Source organism: Mus pahari, chromosome 6 (assembly GCF_900095145.1).
Source record: "Mus pahari chromosome 6, PAHARI_EIJ_v1.1, whole genome shotgun sequence".
NCBI lineage: Eukaryota > Metazoa > Chordata > Mammalia > Rodentia > Muridae > Mus > Mus pahari.
In genome coordinates, this window is record NC_034595.1 from 71,980,744 (window position 1) to 71,995,322 (window position 14,579).

General features: G+C 50.0%; 1 protein-coding gene across 1 annotated transcript in view; it reads left to right on the top strand.

The window, feature by feature from the left end:
* Rims3 (regulating synaptic membrane exocytosis 3) overlaps positions 1-14,579 on the top strand; it is a 36,372-nt gene that overhangs the window by 19,593 nt on the left and 2,200 nt on the right. The window contains exons 3-7 of the mRNA XM_021200309.2: positions 2,821-3,068; positions 8,251-8,392; positions 11,914-12,023; positions 13,720-13,821; positions 14,082-14,221. Coding sequence (XP_021055968.1) covers positions 2,852-3,068; positions 8,251-8,392; positions 11,914-12,023; positions 13,720-13,821; positions 14,082-14,221 — 711 coding nt within the window. The 5' untranslated portion in view covers positions 2,821-2,851. The remainder of the gene's footprint in view (positions 1-2,820; positions 3,069-8,250; positions 8,393-11,913; positions 12,024-13,719; positions 13,822-14,081; positions 14,222-14,579) is intronic.

Genomic DNA, 14,579 nt, shown 5'->3' on the forward strand with positions numbered 1-14,579 from the left:
CAGACGGAGGCTTGACTCACCCCTATCCTCGGCCTTAATTCACTGGGTGGACTGGCAGGAACCATGTGACAGAAGGACCAGTAGCTGTCCTCAGTGGCGTGGGGACTGTCTTCCTCAGCAGCCAGAAAAAGCCCCCCCCCCCTCTTCCACCTTCATTTCCCCTGCGCTTTTCTACATCCTTTTGAAAATTCAGTCTCTCAAGCAAAATGTCCTGACCTGTGGGATGCATAGCCAGCCCAGGAAGACTGGATGCCAACATAGAAGCGAGGTGGTACAGAGAACAAAGGCTTTTTTACTGTGCCTGAGCACAGCCAACTAATGTGGCCTTGGACTTAACAGCTAAGTCACCGAGCCAGTGGTAGCTCGAGACCCCACTTCTAGGTCTGGAGAGGTGGTTAAGTAGGTAAAGGACTTGCTATGCAAATATGAGGGCCTGAGCTCACCTCCCCAGCTGGTCTGGCCAAATTACTGAATTCCATGTACAGTTAGAGACCCAGACTCACAAAATAAGGTAGAGAGGATTGAGGTGGAGGCTGGACGCCAATCTCTTGCTTCCACACATACACATACAAACACAAAGAGACCCCACCTCTGTGTAAGACCAGGGCCATGACGCCTGCCATCCCCTCCCCCAGAGTGTTCTCAGAGTCCTCTGTCCTCCTCTTCCCTGGCTCTTATCGTAACCAGCATTAAATATTTAATGATATAATTAGTTATTTACTGTCTGTCTCCCCTCCTGGATTGGAGGTCTTGGGAGGGCAGGACCAAGTAGCCCTGGCTTAGTGCTGTATCCCTGGCACTCAGCCTTGGCCTTAGAATTTTAGGAAATTAAACATTTGTTGAATGCAGTTAATGAGGACAGTAAATTTTTGTACTTTGGAAAGGGATTTGGCAATATAGTCCAAAAATCTTTTTTTTTTTTTTAAAGCCCTAATATCAGGCAGAATGCTTTTGGATATAATGGAGAACACTGATTCAAACTGGCTTAAGCAAGAGAAAACACATTCTTTCTGAACTGAGTACCAGACGAGACGACAGCAGGCTCCAGGTGTGACCTGATATTCTCTGTGCTGTCTGCTGTGGTCCTCGGCAGCGCAGGCTTCTGCCTGTGGTTGTGCTGAGGTGGAAGGAGTAAGGGCTGGGAGGGAGCAAGACTCTACCACTCCTAAGGTGAATTATTTGAGCAGTGGTCAGATGTCTACTCCCCAACAAATAACTTGCTGAGGAGAAAGCCAGTGGCCTTAAACTAATCAGTCCTTGTCTCGGAAGCAACAGGCTGGGTAGCGCTTGGCCAAAAGCATTGCCTTCCAGCCAGCAGGGAGAGGGCTGGGTGTCCACACTCCATCACCGCCAGTCAGTCCATTCCTAAGGCAATCAATCAGACCCTTCGTAGGAAGATGTTCATCTCAGCCTTTGCTTGTTTTGTTTGGGGCGAGATCTCATGGAGCCCAGCCTGGTGACCTGATCCTCCTGCCTCCACCTCTCCAGCGCTGGAATCACAGGCGTAAAGTACCACGCCTGGCTTTAGTCTTTATTTAAAAGAGAGGAGAGAGACATTTGGATCAGATTCAAGAGGAAACTGCATTGAAATATTTAAGTCAATTATGTGCTGTCTGTACAAGGGACGATTACAGTGGCATTGAAACATTTATACAAAGTGTTAATGACATTGGGAAATGCTTACGATATGATGTGAGATGAAAAATACCAGGGCTTAAAAGTGTATTTTGAGAGCACAAAACAGAGCTGGGGTAAACGCCGACAGCAAGGCCTCTCTGCAGTACGGGGAACTGTGATTTTTGACTCTACTTTAAGACTTTTCTGGGCCAGTGCCTTTTGGAAGGAGAAGCTGTTCCTCAGACTGCATAGACTTTTGTCCTTGTTTGTCCTTGTCACTTGATAGGAGAGCTACCTGCCTTGGGACTGTTCTCTGCATTTTAATCCTTACAGCTACCCTGAAAAGTAGAAGAACTTTGATTTTTTTGTTTTGTTTTGTTTTGTTTTAATTTTATTTTGCCAAGGGATTTACTGAAACTCTTTTTTAAAAAATTCATTTATTTTATATATGTGTGTATATTGTAACTCTCCTCAGACACATGGTAAAGAGAAATCAGATCCCAATACGTATGGTTGTGAGCCACCATGTGGTTGCTAGGAATTGAACTCAGGACCTCTGGAAGAGCAGTCAGTGCTCTTAACCGCTGAGCCATCTCTCCAGCCCCCTTACTGAAACTCTTAGCATGTTTGGTCAGAAAGTCACTCAGCGTTTGTATGGGAGCCTTTAGAGTTCCACCCCAGCCTCATACTGCCAAATGGGCGTCCGCTGCTCATCCATGCCAGGCGGTAAAAGTCTCACTTTTTGTTCTCTAGGGACTTTGCGTATTTTATTTTATACATTAAGACATTTTAAATTACATGTTTATTTAAAATGCGTGGTGGTGTGCCTGTGGCATAGTTAGTGTGGGAAGGTTAAAAGTCAACTTTTGGAAGTTGAGATTCCCTAGGACTATGTAAGTTCCAGGGTAGAGCTAAGGGCAGGCTTGGCAGCAAGCACTGTATCCACATCACAAAGCCAGGTTGCTGACCTTGGTTTTGATTGTGGCAATGCTGGGGATGAGGGCGGGGGAGTCACACCCCAGGCCTCATACATTAGACAAGTGGCCCTGCCCTCATTTATTCAGTTGGAGGTTCATTCATTTCATCCTTACCACCTCAGAGAGGCCAAGTGATGACCCAAACTCCCAAAGCTAGAAGGCGGTGGGGTTGCAGGAAAGTCAACAGGTCTTATGTGGAATCCCTTTTTCTCTCACCCACCTGCAGAATTGCCTGAAGCCCTGCCATTCTGGGGACCATGTTTAACGGGGAGCCTGGTCCAGCCTCGGCTGGGGCCTCCAGGAATGTAGTAAGGAGTTCCAGCATCAGCGGTGAGATCTGTGGATCCCAGCAAGCTGGAGGTGGAGCCGGGACCACCACAGCCAAGAAACGGCGCAGCAGCCTGGGAGCCAAGATGGTGGCTATCGTCGGCTTGACCCAGTGGAGCAAAAGCACCTTGCAGCTCCCCCAGCCTGGTGAGGGGTGTGGACACAAAGAAATGAGCGAAGTGGGGTGGGGGGTGAGGTGGGGGAATGTGCTGTTGTTGAGTTTCCAGAGACTAAGAAGAGGTGCACACTCTGCAGGTGCTGTATGGGCCAGTGCGTGTGATATGCTGTGGTTCTCACTAGCAGGCAGTAACAGCCCAGAGAGGAAAAGTCAGGTACTCCAGCCTGCACAGCGCAGGGAGGTGGAGTCTGGGCTCAAGCCCCAGTTGTCTTTCCTGGTTCCTGTTCTACATGCTGCCGCCTCCATGCCGCCTCCACATTTATAAAAAACAACCACGATAAGGAACCCCATGCTTTTACAGACACACAGCCTCATGATCCTACTTGTCATTTCTCAGTCCCCTAAGGACAAGTAGCCCCACAAATACAGTTGCATGGTCATGCATAGGTGTTGCAGAGTCGCACGAGACAGAGACAAATACATAGCTCGCACAGTGACATACCCAGAGTATTCATTTGCTCAGGCACACCTCTTACACTTCCAGGAAAGCATGGACCAGTCGCTCTCATTACACTGCCCATGGTCACAATAAACTCTAAATATGGGTCTCCAAACAGACAAAAAGACCCATATCATTTAGATGTATGTACCTGTGCCTCACAATGCCACACATACACCTTAGCTGATACATCCTCATATATACAGCATACACTCTCAGACAGCTAGCTATAGAGTTTTAGTTATGTTCAGACTTGGGGGCACCCACCTTGTCTCACACAGCCACACGTGGTCCCCACACCACAGAGGAGCCGGCTCTCTCAACCCAGACCCCCTCAGTTTGTGGCGCCAGTCCAGACACCAGCTGGCTTTGTTTTAAATCTCTTCCGGCTTATTTTGCTCAGAGTAACAACTCCCCCAAAACCCTTCAAGAAGGCAGCTGGCCGGGGGTGGGGAAGGGTAGAATGTTGCACATCCAGGGAGGAGGCTCATCAAGACACTCCACTGGGGCTGGTATTGGGGGGGGGTGTGCTTTTCCAGACCTTAAAATAGATTTTTACAAAGCCATCGGGAACACCGGGGATGGTCTTTTCCAGTGCTCAGGATCCCTTGTGGTTTCCACTCAGGGAAAGGCTCGATAAGAAGGGGTCTAGGGAGCCGGGCGTGGTGGCGCACGCCTTTAATCCCAGCACTTGGGAGGCAGAGGCAGGCGGATTTCTGAGTTTGAGGCCAGCCTGGTCTACAAAGTGAGTTCCAGGACTGCCAGGGCTACACAGAGAAACCCTGTCTTGGGAAAAAAAAGGGGGGGGGGTCTAGGGGTTATTAGTGCCTTTGGCTGAGCAGTGTGGCCTTGAGAGTTGGGAGCAGGGAGGTGGGAAGCTGGACTGGAACACGGAGGGCTGGGATGAAACCCAGCAGAGGTTCAAAGGCCACAGAGGAGTCGGACCCCAGAGGTCTGAGTCTGGTGATACAAGCACAGGAGTCCAGCTTCAGACTCACAGGCGTCTCATATGCAGAGTGATTGGGAGCGACAGTCTCTAAGGTCAAGGCAGGGCCTGAGTCACTGGGAGTCCTTGCAGAGATCTGCTGTGGCTTCAGACAGCAGCAGGCTGTGGTGAGAGCAGATGCCAGGAAGACCTGCTGTCTTGGGGAGAGGCAATGATGACAGGGCCTCTGGATCCCTTGTCTTTGTGGTATGTAAGGGCACAACTGAGGGCTCAGGGTCTGGGGCCAGGGGAATTGCCCAGACGTTCTTCCAAGTGCAGGTCCCTGTGACTCATCTAATCACTGAGTGTCATAGCAGGAAGGGCCCTCGAGGTCATCCAGTCTGATGTTCTTACTGATCTACGAGACTTCCAGAGCCTGAGGAGAAGGCACTTCCCTGGGGAACGACCCCAGGCTGGCCTGTGTGGCCACACCCCATCATTTTCTAGATGGACAGTTCAGGCAAGCTGCTTTACTTCTCTGAGCCTGCTGTTTGTTGAAGATGTTAATATATGCTGTATAGGGCTATCCAGTTCAAGGGGGAAAGGTCTTGCAAACTCAGAAATCCTCCCTCTGACTTTGTTCCTGTCCAGCCTAGTCCCCTGCTGAACCAGGGAGTAAAGATAGATGTGCAAAGGTGCACAGCCTCCTGTGACTGGCACGTGGGAGACACTCAGCAAAGTGTTGATACTTTTTTAAGGTTTATTTTATTATCTCTCTCTTCTCTCTCTCCTCTGTGTGTGTATGTGTATGTACATTCATGCACATGCATGAATGCATGTACAAACTTTGAGTATGCCAATGCCTCAGCCTGCAGCATCCTCCTGGGTGGGGGAATCAGATAAGTATCTGGTCACCTCACTGTGGACATTGACCCAGGGATTGCTGCTCTGGGAAAAGATCCCAGAAGGGGACCCCTGTTAGCCTAAGTAGAGTGGCTTGATTCCCTGTAGAACTTAGCTATGAGGAGTTAGGAGGGACTCTTTTCCTCGGCCTAGCCTTTGGGGCTCTGGATTGTCTCTTGCAAGAACCCCACCCTCCCAGTTCATGAGTAGCCTATGCTGGCTGTAGCCCTGCCCGATCCTCTTTGTTCCTGATCCTAGTTCATGAAGTGTAATGTCTAGTCTGTCACACCAGTCCCTCTGGGCCCCTTCCTGTCTGCCCTCTTGTAGTTTATCACTATGCTTCCCTGATGCAGATCTCTAAAATCTTGCCCTGAGCTTTAGAGGGCTATTTCTGGCTCCATAGCTCTCTGTGGAACTGTCAGAAAGTCACTTTCCAGTCAGGGCTGTTTCCTCTTCAGCAAAATGGAGCTAACAATGCCCTCTCCCAACTTCCTCTGAGATCTGTCAGTTCTCTGAATTGAGGGAACAATGACGGGTGAGGAGTTTGGGGATCCTAGGACCTATGTAAAATCTGACCCGACATTAATCAGGCAGAACCGCAGAGGGTCATGCTGGACTGAAGCAACCCCCGTCTAAATGTCCAGTACCAAAGACAGAGCCCTTCCTTCCTGAGCTGGCTGAGTCAGGGGCTTGCGACTTGTGGAAGATGGCAGAGTGTAGCTGCAGGCCATGACTGCCCGGCTTTTGTAAGTGATGGCACAGAGAATGGCTCCTGGAAGCTTTCTCCAGGGAACACTGAATTATTGCAATCATTTGGTCTGGTTTTCTAGAGGGAGCACCATAGTTACTCCCTGGTTCAGCAGGGGCCTAGACTAAACCTGAACGAAGCCAGTGGGAGGATTTCACTCTGAGTTTGCAAGGCCATTCCCCCTTGAACTGAAGAAGCCCGAGTTTAATCTCTGCTGAGTCACACCTCCAAGAGAGGAAGCACTGGGAAAGGAGGGGTGGCCTGTCAGCAGGCAGGCAGTCTGAGGGCCTCCTGTCTAGCCCCAGCTCTTGGGCATCAGAACCCAGACTCCTCCTCACTGAAGTGATGGAGGGGCCTAGAGAAGTACACATCTCCGACCCTCCAGGAGTCCCCCACTCATGGGTGCTCACACTGGGTTGGGCAAGTCTTATCTAAGAAGGTGATTTCCCTTGCAAATGGGTCAGAGCTTTCCCAGGCTCCAAAAGAGCGTGTGTTGAGGGGGTGAGGATGTGAGGGGGAGGCAGGGTGGCTTTCAGCCCCCATGACCATCTGTCTTCTGAGTTAGAGGGGAGTCAGCAGTTAGGAGTCAGGGACAGAGAGAATCCCATGGCAGGTCACACGACATGGGTGGGTGGACATCATGATGTGTGGTGAGTAAATGGGCTCAATTCTAGATGTTAAAGATCACATATATACAACCTGTTTGACAGTGCACACTGTATCCATGCAAGACCTGGAGGGCCTGTGTGACTGTATACACAGACACATATCATACATGAAGTTATTATATTCACATATATGATAGTCAGCACTCCTGTGTGTCTATCTTATGTGTGTGTAAGAGAAAATCTGCCCGAGCTAAAATGACTCTGTGTGTGTGTGTGTGTGTGTGTGTGTGTGTGTATGTGCACATACATGCGCACATGTGTGAGACAGTGATTCCTGGATGTGCTGGCTATTCTAGCTATCTAGACTAGATAGGCTACACTGAGTTTAGAAGCCGTATTCCTTGGCACACTGTCCTGTTCTCTTTGCCTCCCCTCCACCACCCTATTTGCTAAAATTTGCCCCCTCGGCCTGCTCTCATTCACTGGGGACTTCCTGAAGGGTAAGTGGGGCAAAACCTCCCTTTCCTAGGCTGGGGACTTGAAAGGTCCCTCCACAGCCCATTGGCTGCCTTCAGGGATGCATGTGCTGCTACTCTGCCCTAGGCATACTTGCTGGCCACTCCACTAACAGTTTTCTTGGGCCTGTAACTGGTGGCAGCAAATGGCCCTTTTGGTACAGTCCTTATCTGAGTGCCACTTCCCTCCCCATCGTGTTGCTCAGCCATCAAGCTTTAGCGGGGGAGTCCCTGCAAAACCCCAGCCTGTCTTCCCCCACCCCCACCCCCACCCAGGAGGAGAGCTGTCTAGAGGGACCACACTGCAATGCTAAGGAGGTTGCCATGGAAACCCAGGCAGGCTGGTGTGCTACTCAGAGAGGGAAAGTGCCCTGTGTTTCCTGCCAGGCTGAAGAGGGGGCTGGGGCCCCTGAACAGAAGCTACAGAGACTGTGTGTGTGTGTGTGTGTGTGTATGTGTGTGTGTGTGTGTGTGTGTGTTGGGGGTGGGGGGGACTCTTCTATGGACCTTCCAAATCCAACATCAGTCATGGTCACGCTAGTTACCCCACTCTGACCTGGCATTCATGATGCTCTCCACCAGACTTACCTTGGGAAGACAAGTTTCAAATAGCCAGACTTCTTGTGGGACAGCAGAGAGGGCTTTGGGGTCTGGCCAGATATCTAGAAAAGGGAAAGTAAATCTGGAAATCTTAGAACAAACTTTCCAGAAGTGAGAGGAAGAAGCAAGTCCTAACTTTTGGGGTTCAAGATGAAACAGAATGGGAAGGTAGAGAGGGGGAGCCTAGTGGATGGTGAGGGCCCCAAAACTACAGGGCTCTTTACTTCCAATTGCACTTCTACTGGGGCACACAGCATGTCCCTGGGCAGCTTTGGGGTCAGCTCAGTGGTGTCCCAGTCTTGGCAGATCCCCACCTGCCTCTGTTCAGAGAATCTTTGGTAGCACTCTTCGAGAAGCCTAGGCCATGTTTTGACCTTTTTCCCCCCTCTCTCTCCTTGGGATGGGAACCTCAGAAGGGGCCACTAAGAAGCTTCGAAGCAACATCCGACGGAGCACAGAGACTGGCATTGCAGTGGAGATGCGGAGCCGTGTGACCCGCCAGGGCAGCCGGGAGTCTACTGACGGGAGTACCAACAGTAACAGCTCCGAGGGCACGTGCGTGCACCTGCCACCTACCTGGCTTTCCAGCCGAGCCACTTGCATCCCCGCCCCCACCCCCGCCCCAGCATCCCCTGTCCCTGGGGTCCAGGTCTCCTCCGGGGCCCTGGCCACATGTTTTGTTCTTTTATTTCAGGAAGGAAATTGGAGCTCCTGCCTCCCATTACCCACCCTACACCCTGCTCCAGAGGACATGGGCAGAAAGGAAACTATGACCCTAAATTCCTTCTAAGCCTAAACCCATTTTCATGGCTTAGTTGTGTGAAATCTTTATAAATCACCTTGCTTGGAGATTAGGGAAGAAACTTGGACTAGATCCATGTTTTAAAAACTGTCACATCTTACCTTGTGACTCATAGGCAGGAAGTAAAATCGCTGTAGTGGGTCAAAAGCAGCACTAGAGAAAGAACTAGATAATACAGGTATACCCTGTGTGGCAAGGGTGGATTGCCTGGAGAACCTGAGTTCTTTATCCAGGGTGCAGATAGGTCCATGGTGGGCTGGGGTCTTAGCAGTCTCCGTTTTTGTTTGTTTTTTTGCATTCGAGTTGCAGTAAGATTTGAAAGTCACTGCTTAGACACTTCACAGATCTGTTCTAAATTGGGCTTTGTAGATTTTCTGTTTCATCAGGCCCCTATAATTTTCAGTCTTGGGACCCTGTGGCTTATTTACTATGTAGTTATTGTCTCTCCCTACTGTACAGAGACTTTGGCATCCCTGTGGGATTGGCTCCAAGACCTCCCACGGATCCGAAACCCACAGCTTCCTGAATCCCCTAAATACACTGATACAATGTTTGCATACAACCTGCGCGCGTCCTCCTCTGTACAGCAGACCCTCTCTGGACGGCTTGTAATTCTCAGTATAAGCTAATGCAGTAGAGACGCTTGTTAGACAGGCCTCACTGTATAGGCCAGGCTGGTCTTGGATTCAGAATTCAGAATCCTCTTGCCTCTGCATCCTGATTATTGACTGGTATTATAGGCGTCCACTCCCAATTCCAAGCTTAGACTGTATTGTTTAAGGAATGAGAAAAAAAAATCTATATATGCTCAGTACAACTTTTTCCTCCATATTTTCAGTCTGTGGTTGATTGAATCACAGATGCAGACCCTATAGAGACAAATGGCCCACTGTACCTTCTCACATGGAAATAAGTAGCCATTATTGTACATGAGACCATGTACAGAGTAAGATGGATAACTCAGGCTAGTGACTCCCTCTCTGGAAGCCATGTGCCATGACCATTTAACACTTGTACTTGCCCTTAGTGAGTGTGTAACACACCAGTGTCTCCATGTACAAGAGAGGAAACCGAGGTCCCTGAATGGCAGAGTCTCTTTACCCACAGGCACAGTTCTTAAGTGGTGCCCAAGTCATTGTTTACACTAAGGTCATTTGATTCCATAGCCTTTATTCACAAAGTCCACACTATATACTACTACCACCAGCACCAGCACCACCACCCCAGTTCTGAGATTTTTTTTTTTTGGTTTATATCTTTCTATTTCTTTTTGAGGTCTCACTGTCATAAGAATGTAACACTAAGACTGGGGGTGGCAGTCACACCTATAAATCCAGCACTTGAGAGGTGGAGGCAGGACCAAGAGTTTAAAGTCAGAGACTTAACTACATAGTGAGTTCCAAAATAGCCTGGGCTACAAAAGGCATTGTGTGAATAAAAAAAAAAAAAGAAGAATGGGTAAAGGAGGAGGGGGGGAAGAAGACCAAGAAATGAGAGGGTTGGAGAGAAGGTTCAATCGGTAAAGTATTTGCTGTGCAAGCTGAGTGTGGGTCCCAGCATCCATGTGAAAAGGCTGGATATGATCATTCACATGCCTGTAATCCCATTACTGGGGGACAGAGAGCAGGATTCCTGGGGCTTGCTAGCAGCCAGTCTCTCCAAATCTACAAACTCTAGGTTCCATGGGAGAGTCTATGTAAACAACTAAAGTGGAGTGATTGAGAAAGTCACCCAATGATGACCTTTGGCCTACACACACACACACATATACACACAGTGCATGTGTACCCACCCCCAGTCCCACAAAAAGAGTGACACTAGGCTACTGTTGATCGAGGCTAATGAAGGCAGGCGTCTTGAAGCTTCTTCCTGGGCGTGGAAGATAAGCCTTGTAGGAGAAGTACAGGTTCTGTCCCACAATCCTGTTGCCCCCTGCCTGTCACAGACCAGTGGAGCCTCCACTCCAAACTGTCCAATGGGGATTCTTTTCTGAGCCACCTTTCATGGCTGTCATTAGGAGACTGGTATGTTCTAGTTCACTGTGGCCCCTAAGGAGGCTGTCCTGTTGGCTATACCTCGAACCCCCCGACCTGAGGAGGCAGCAACAGAACAGAAGCAAAAATCTGTTGCCACTTGTTATCTCAAGTGTCCAGAACTTTTCCCTGTGCCAGCTGCCCCAGTCCTCCCCAGCCCCCAGTGAGCGCTGTCATCTCTGTTGTGGACAAGGCCAGACTCTTCCGTCTTGGAAATGTCTATTTCATCTGTAAAACCGGATAATGGTTCCCACCACACAGACTGGTTGTAAGGATTAATGCTACTAGGCATGCAGAACACTCAATGCACTGCTGGCAGCTGGCCAGCTTTCAATCACTGTCAGTTTTTCTTGTTACTATTTCCGGCCCCCTCCTCTCCAGTCATAGACCACCCACAGTCACCTGCCATTCATCTAAGCCCTATCGTTGGGTTATTTTGGTCTCTGCTCCCGTTTTGAGCACCATCTCACCTTATTGACTTGGGTTTTGAGTTCCTGGTTTAAAAAATATATATATCAAACCTCTGTTCTTGGAACTCATTCCAGAGTCTCTTGTTCTTGGCACTAGTATGCCTTCGTGAGGATGCCTGTGTCCAGCAAGCCCTGCCTTCTAAGGCTCACCTCAGAACTCTGGGGTTGGGCTGAGATGTAGCTCAGTTGATAACATGTTCATCTAGCATGCAGGAAGCTCTGGGGTCTGTTGCTAGCACTGCCTAAGCTGAACATGGTAGTACATGCCTGTGATCCCAGAGGTCAACAGGTAGAGGTAAGGTGATTGGGAATTCAAGGTTGTCCTTGGCCACATTGTGAGGCTGAGGGATTCACAAGAACTTGTCTCAACAAACAACGGAGGCTTGAGGATTCAAATGCCTTAAATATCTTCATTATCATCTTTAGTGATACCAAAGTGTCTTTCTCCAAGCCAGACATTGCAATACCTACTTGTTACCCAAGCACTTGGGAGGATAAGGCAGGAGGCTTGTCATGAGTCTGAGGCCAGCCTGGGCTTCGTGGTGAGTTCTAGGTCAGTCAGAAGTACATAGTGGGACTGTCTAAAACGGGTGCAGCCCAAAGTATTTTTTCTTCAATGTGCAGAAATGACAAATGTTCACTCCCACTTAGAATAGTATAGTTGCCCTGTATAGAGGAGAAACAGACCCCAGGCCCCCAGATGGAAGGCCTCTGCATCCACCCCACCCCAGCCCACCTGCTACCTCACATGCCCTTTGTGTTTTTCTGCAGGTTTATTTTTCCCACACGGCTTGGAGCTGAAAGCCAGTTCAGTGACTTTCTGGATGGCCTGGGACCAGCCCAGATTGTGGGGCGGCAGACCCTGGCCACACCCCCCATGGGTAAGTTGCTGAAGAAGGGCAGGTTAATGGGGGTGGGGGGGTGGGCACAGTAGAAAGGAGGAGCTCTGGGGCCCAGTGTGTGGTAGAGCCGGAGGCAGCCGCTGCAGGAGCAGCAGCAGGTGTCTTCCTCAGGTGCCAGAAAGGACCACTACCCAGCAGCAGCTTTTCCAGACTGTCACATCCCTCAGGGCAGAACTGGGTCACAGTGTTAGCCCATGTTGATTTACCTTCTCTAGATTTTCTCGAGCTTCCATTTCCTCATCTGGAAGATGCAATCAGTAATTCCCGCTTCAGTTCTGCAATCCAACACCCCTTCTTGCTGCACTCCTGTGAGATACTTTCTATAAAGCGTTTTAGCGCTCTCCTTAGGAGCCATGGCTAATTGGCCTGGTTCCTCCCATCCTCGACTGGCACCTAGGGACCTTTAGTAATTTTCTCATCTCTTCCTGGCAGCTAGGAAGTGCTCAAAGCCCACACTGTGTCCTCTTAGCAGCTTTCAAGTCTTCCCCCGACCCTGTGCTTTTGGGTCCTGGCCAGACAGGCTTCCCATTAGTCTAACCTGAGCTTTACCTGACCCAGATGTCTCTTCTTAGCCCCATTCTGATGGTGCTTGACCTTTGACCCTCAGAGCAGAAACAGAAAGTGGAGCGAGGGTTCTATGCCAGGCTTCTTTGTGTGGTGCTCTCCTTTCTTCCTTGAAAGAGTGGTTCAGAGGACCCTCAGAGAGTCAGACTCTACTCTCTTCCAGCCCTGGGTATCGGATTTGCTTAATTCCAAGCTTTTGCTCAATATCTCAGGCCCTTCCCTACACTCTGAGAAGTGGCAGCCACTACCTTATAATGAACCCATCAGAACCTAGAATATTTTGTGTGTGGTGCCCCCTTGTGTCGCAGACCGGGAAAAACAAGTATATTCATGGTTAGGCATGAGACCCTTTGGTCTTCTTGCTGAGGTCAGGAACCTCTGGAGTGAGAAGGACGAATTTCAGGGTGTGTCTGACTGTGGTGAATTCATGCCCCCAAAGTATGCAGTACAATAATAACATGACGGTTGACATAACTCAAAGTCTCACCCATTTAATTGGAGGGAGGGGGACTCAGATCAGGTTTATAATTCAACCCTATCTGAAGGGAGTTCCAAACACTACTGTATAATTCTCACCCACAGCGAGCACAGCTAGGAGTCCTGGAAGTCAGCATGACTGAGCCCTTACCTTTTCTGGAGTGTGTTGTGAGCTCTCATCACGAAGGGTGTGTAGGCCTGCCCGGCTTGTTTTTGCCCAGGGTCAAAGATGTGCTGGGTAGGCTCATAGCTTAGCTTCTCTGCATGGATACCCTTCTGTTACCAGTCTGCCATATACTGAAGAGACTGGCTGAGGGCTGCCGTGTACGCTGCATTCCCCAGACTTGCCTGTTTTGTGTAGTGAAGCAGAAGCCCCCCATCCACCACCCATGGGTGAGAGTTTGGCAATCATTAGTTATGATGTAATGTGTGCTCCTTGAAGGTCATTCCCCCACAGTGTGCCTTGGTCCCTTTGAAGTGGTCTCCCGAGAGCTATTTCAACATGTGCACTTTGCTCTATCATATTCCTTTCCCAGGGACACTGCAGCATCCCCTGCAGATTAATGTTTTCTGTTGCATCCTGCCAGCCAGCCCCATGTGACCTCACTTGGACACCCATTCCTTTCCCTTGCAGGAGATGTGCACATTGCCATCATGGACCGGAGTGGCCAGCTGGAGGTGGAAGTGATTGAAGCTCGGGGCCTGACCCCCAAACCAGGCTCCAAATCCCTCCCAGGTGAGGCTAGGCAGCTGGGAGACCTGGAAGGATCCGGGTAGGGGTGGGGTACCAGCCACTCCTCAGCTCAGCAGTAGCCCAAAGCGGTGCAAGGTTGCTGAGCAAGAGGGGTCAGAAGTGGGGCGAGGAGACAGTGTTTGGCCATCTTGCTGTCTGCTGGGTTCTCTGGCCGGCTCGATCCACTCCTTGCCAGGACCACCCAGAGGGTGGAGACTAGGCAGGCTGTGGCACCTCTCCCAACCACACTCCTTCATTTTCAGCCACCTATATCAAGGCTTACCTGCTGGAGAACGGGGCGTGTGTAGCCAAGAAAAAGACAAAGGTGGCCAAGAAGACGTGTGATCCCTTGTACCAGCAAGCTCTGCTCTTTGATGAGGGGCCCCAAGGCAAGGTTCTGCAGGTCAGTGTTTACAGGGCAGGCTCTCACGTTCTGCTCAAGCACTGAACCGGGGGCACTGATGTATATCCTGCTTATCATTGTGTGTACTTGGGGGGTGCACATGTATGGGGGTGACTCTATCATGGAATCAGTTCTCTCCCTTCACCTTGACATGGACTCCAAGGATTGAACCAAGCTTCCAGGGCAAGCACTGTTCTCCTGAGCATCTGGCCAGCCGCTTTCCCTCCTCCTCCCCCCCCCCCCCCCCCCCCCCTTTTCTTCCCACCACCCCCTTCTCTTTTTTTCTCTCTCTCTTCAGTTCTTAGGTTTCTGAGCATCGTAACTGAGCTCCCTGGTTCTCACAGCGGAGCAGGGGAAC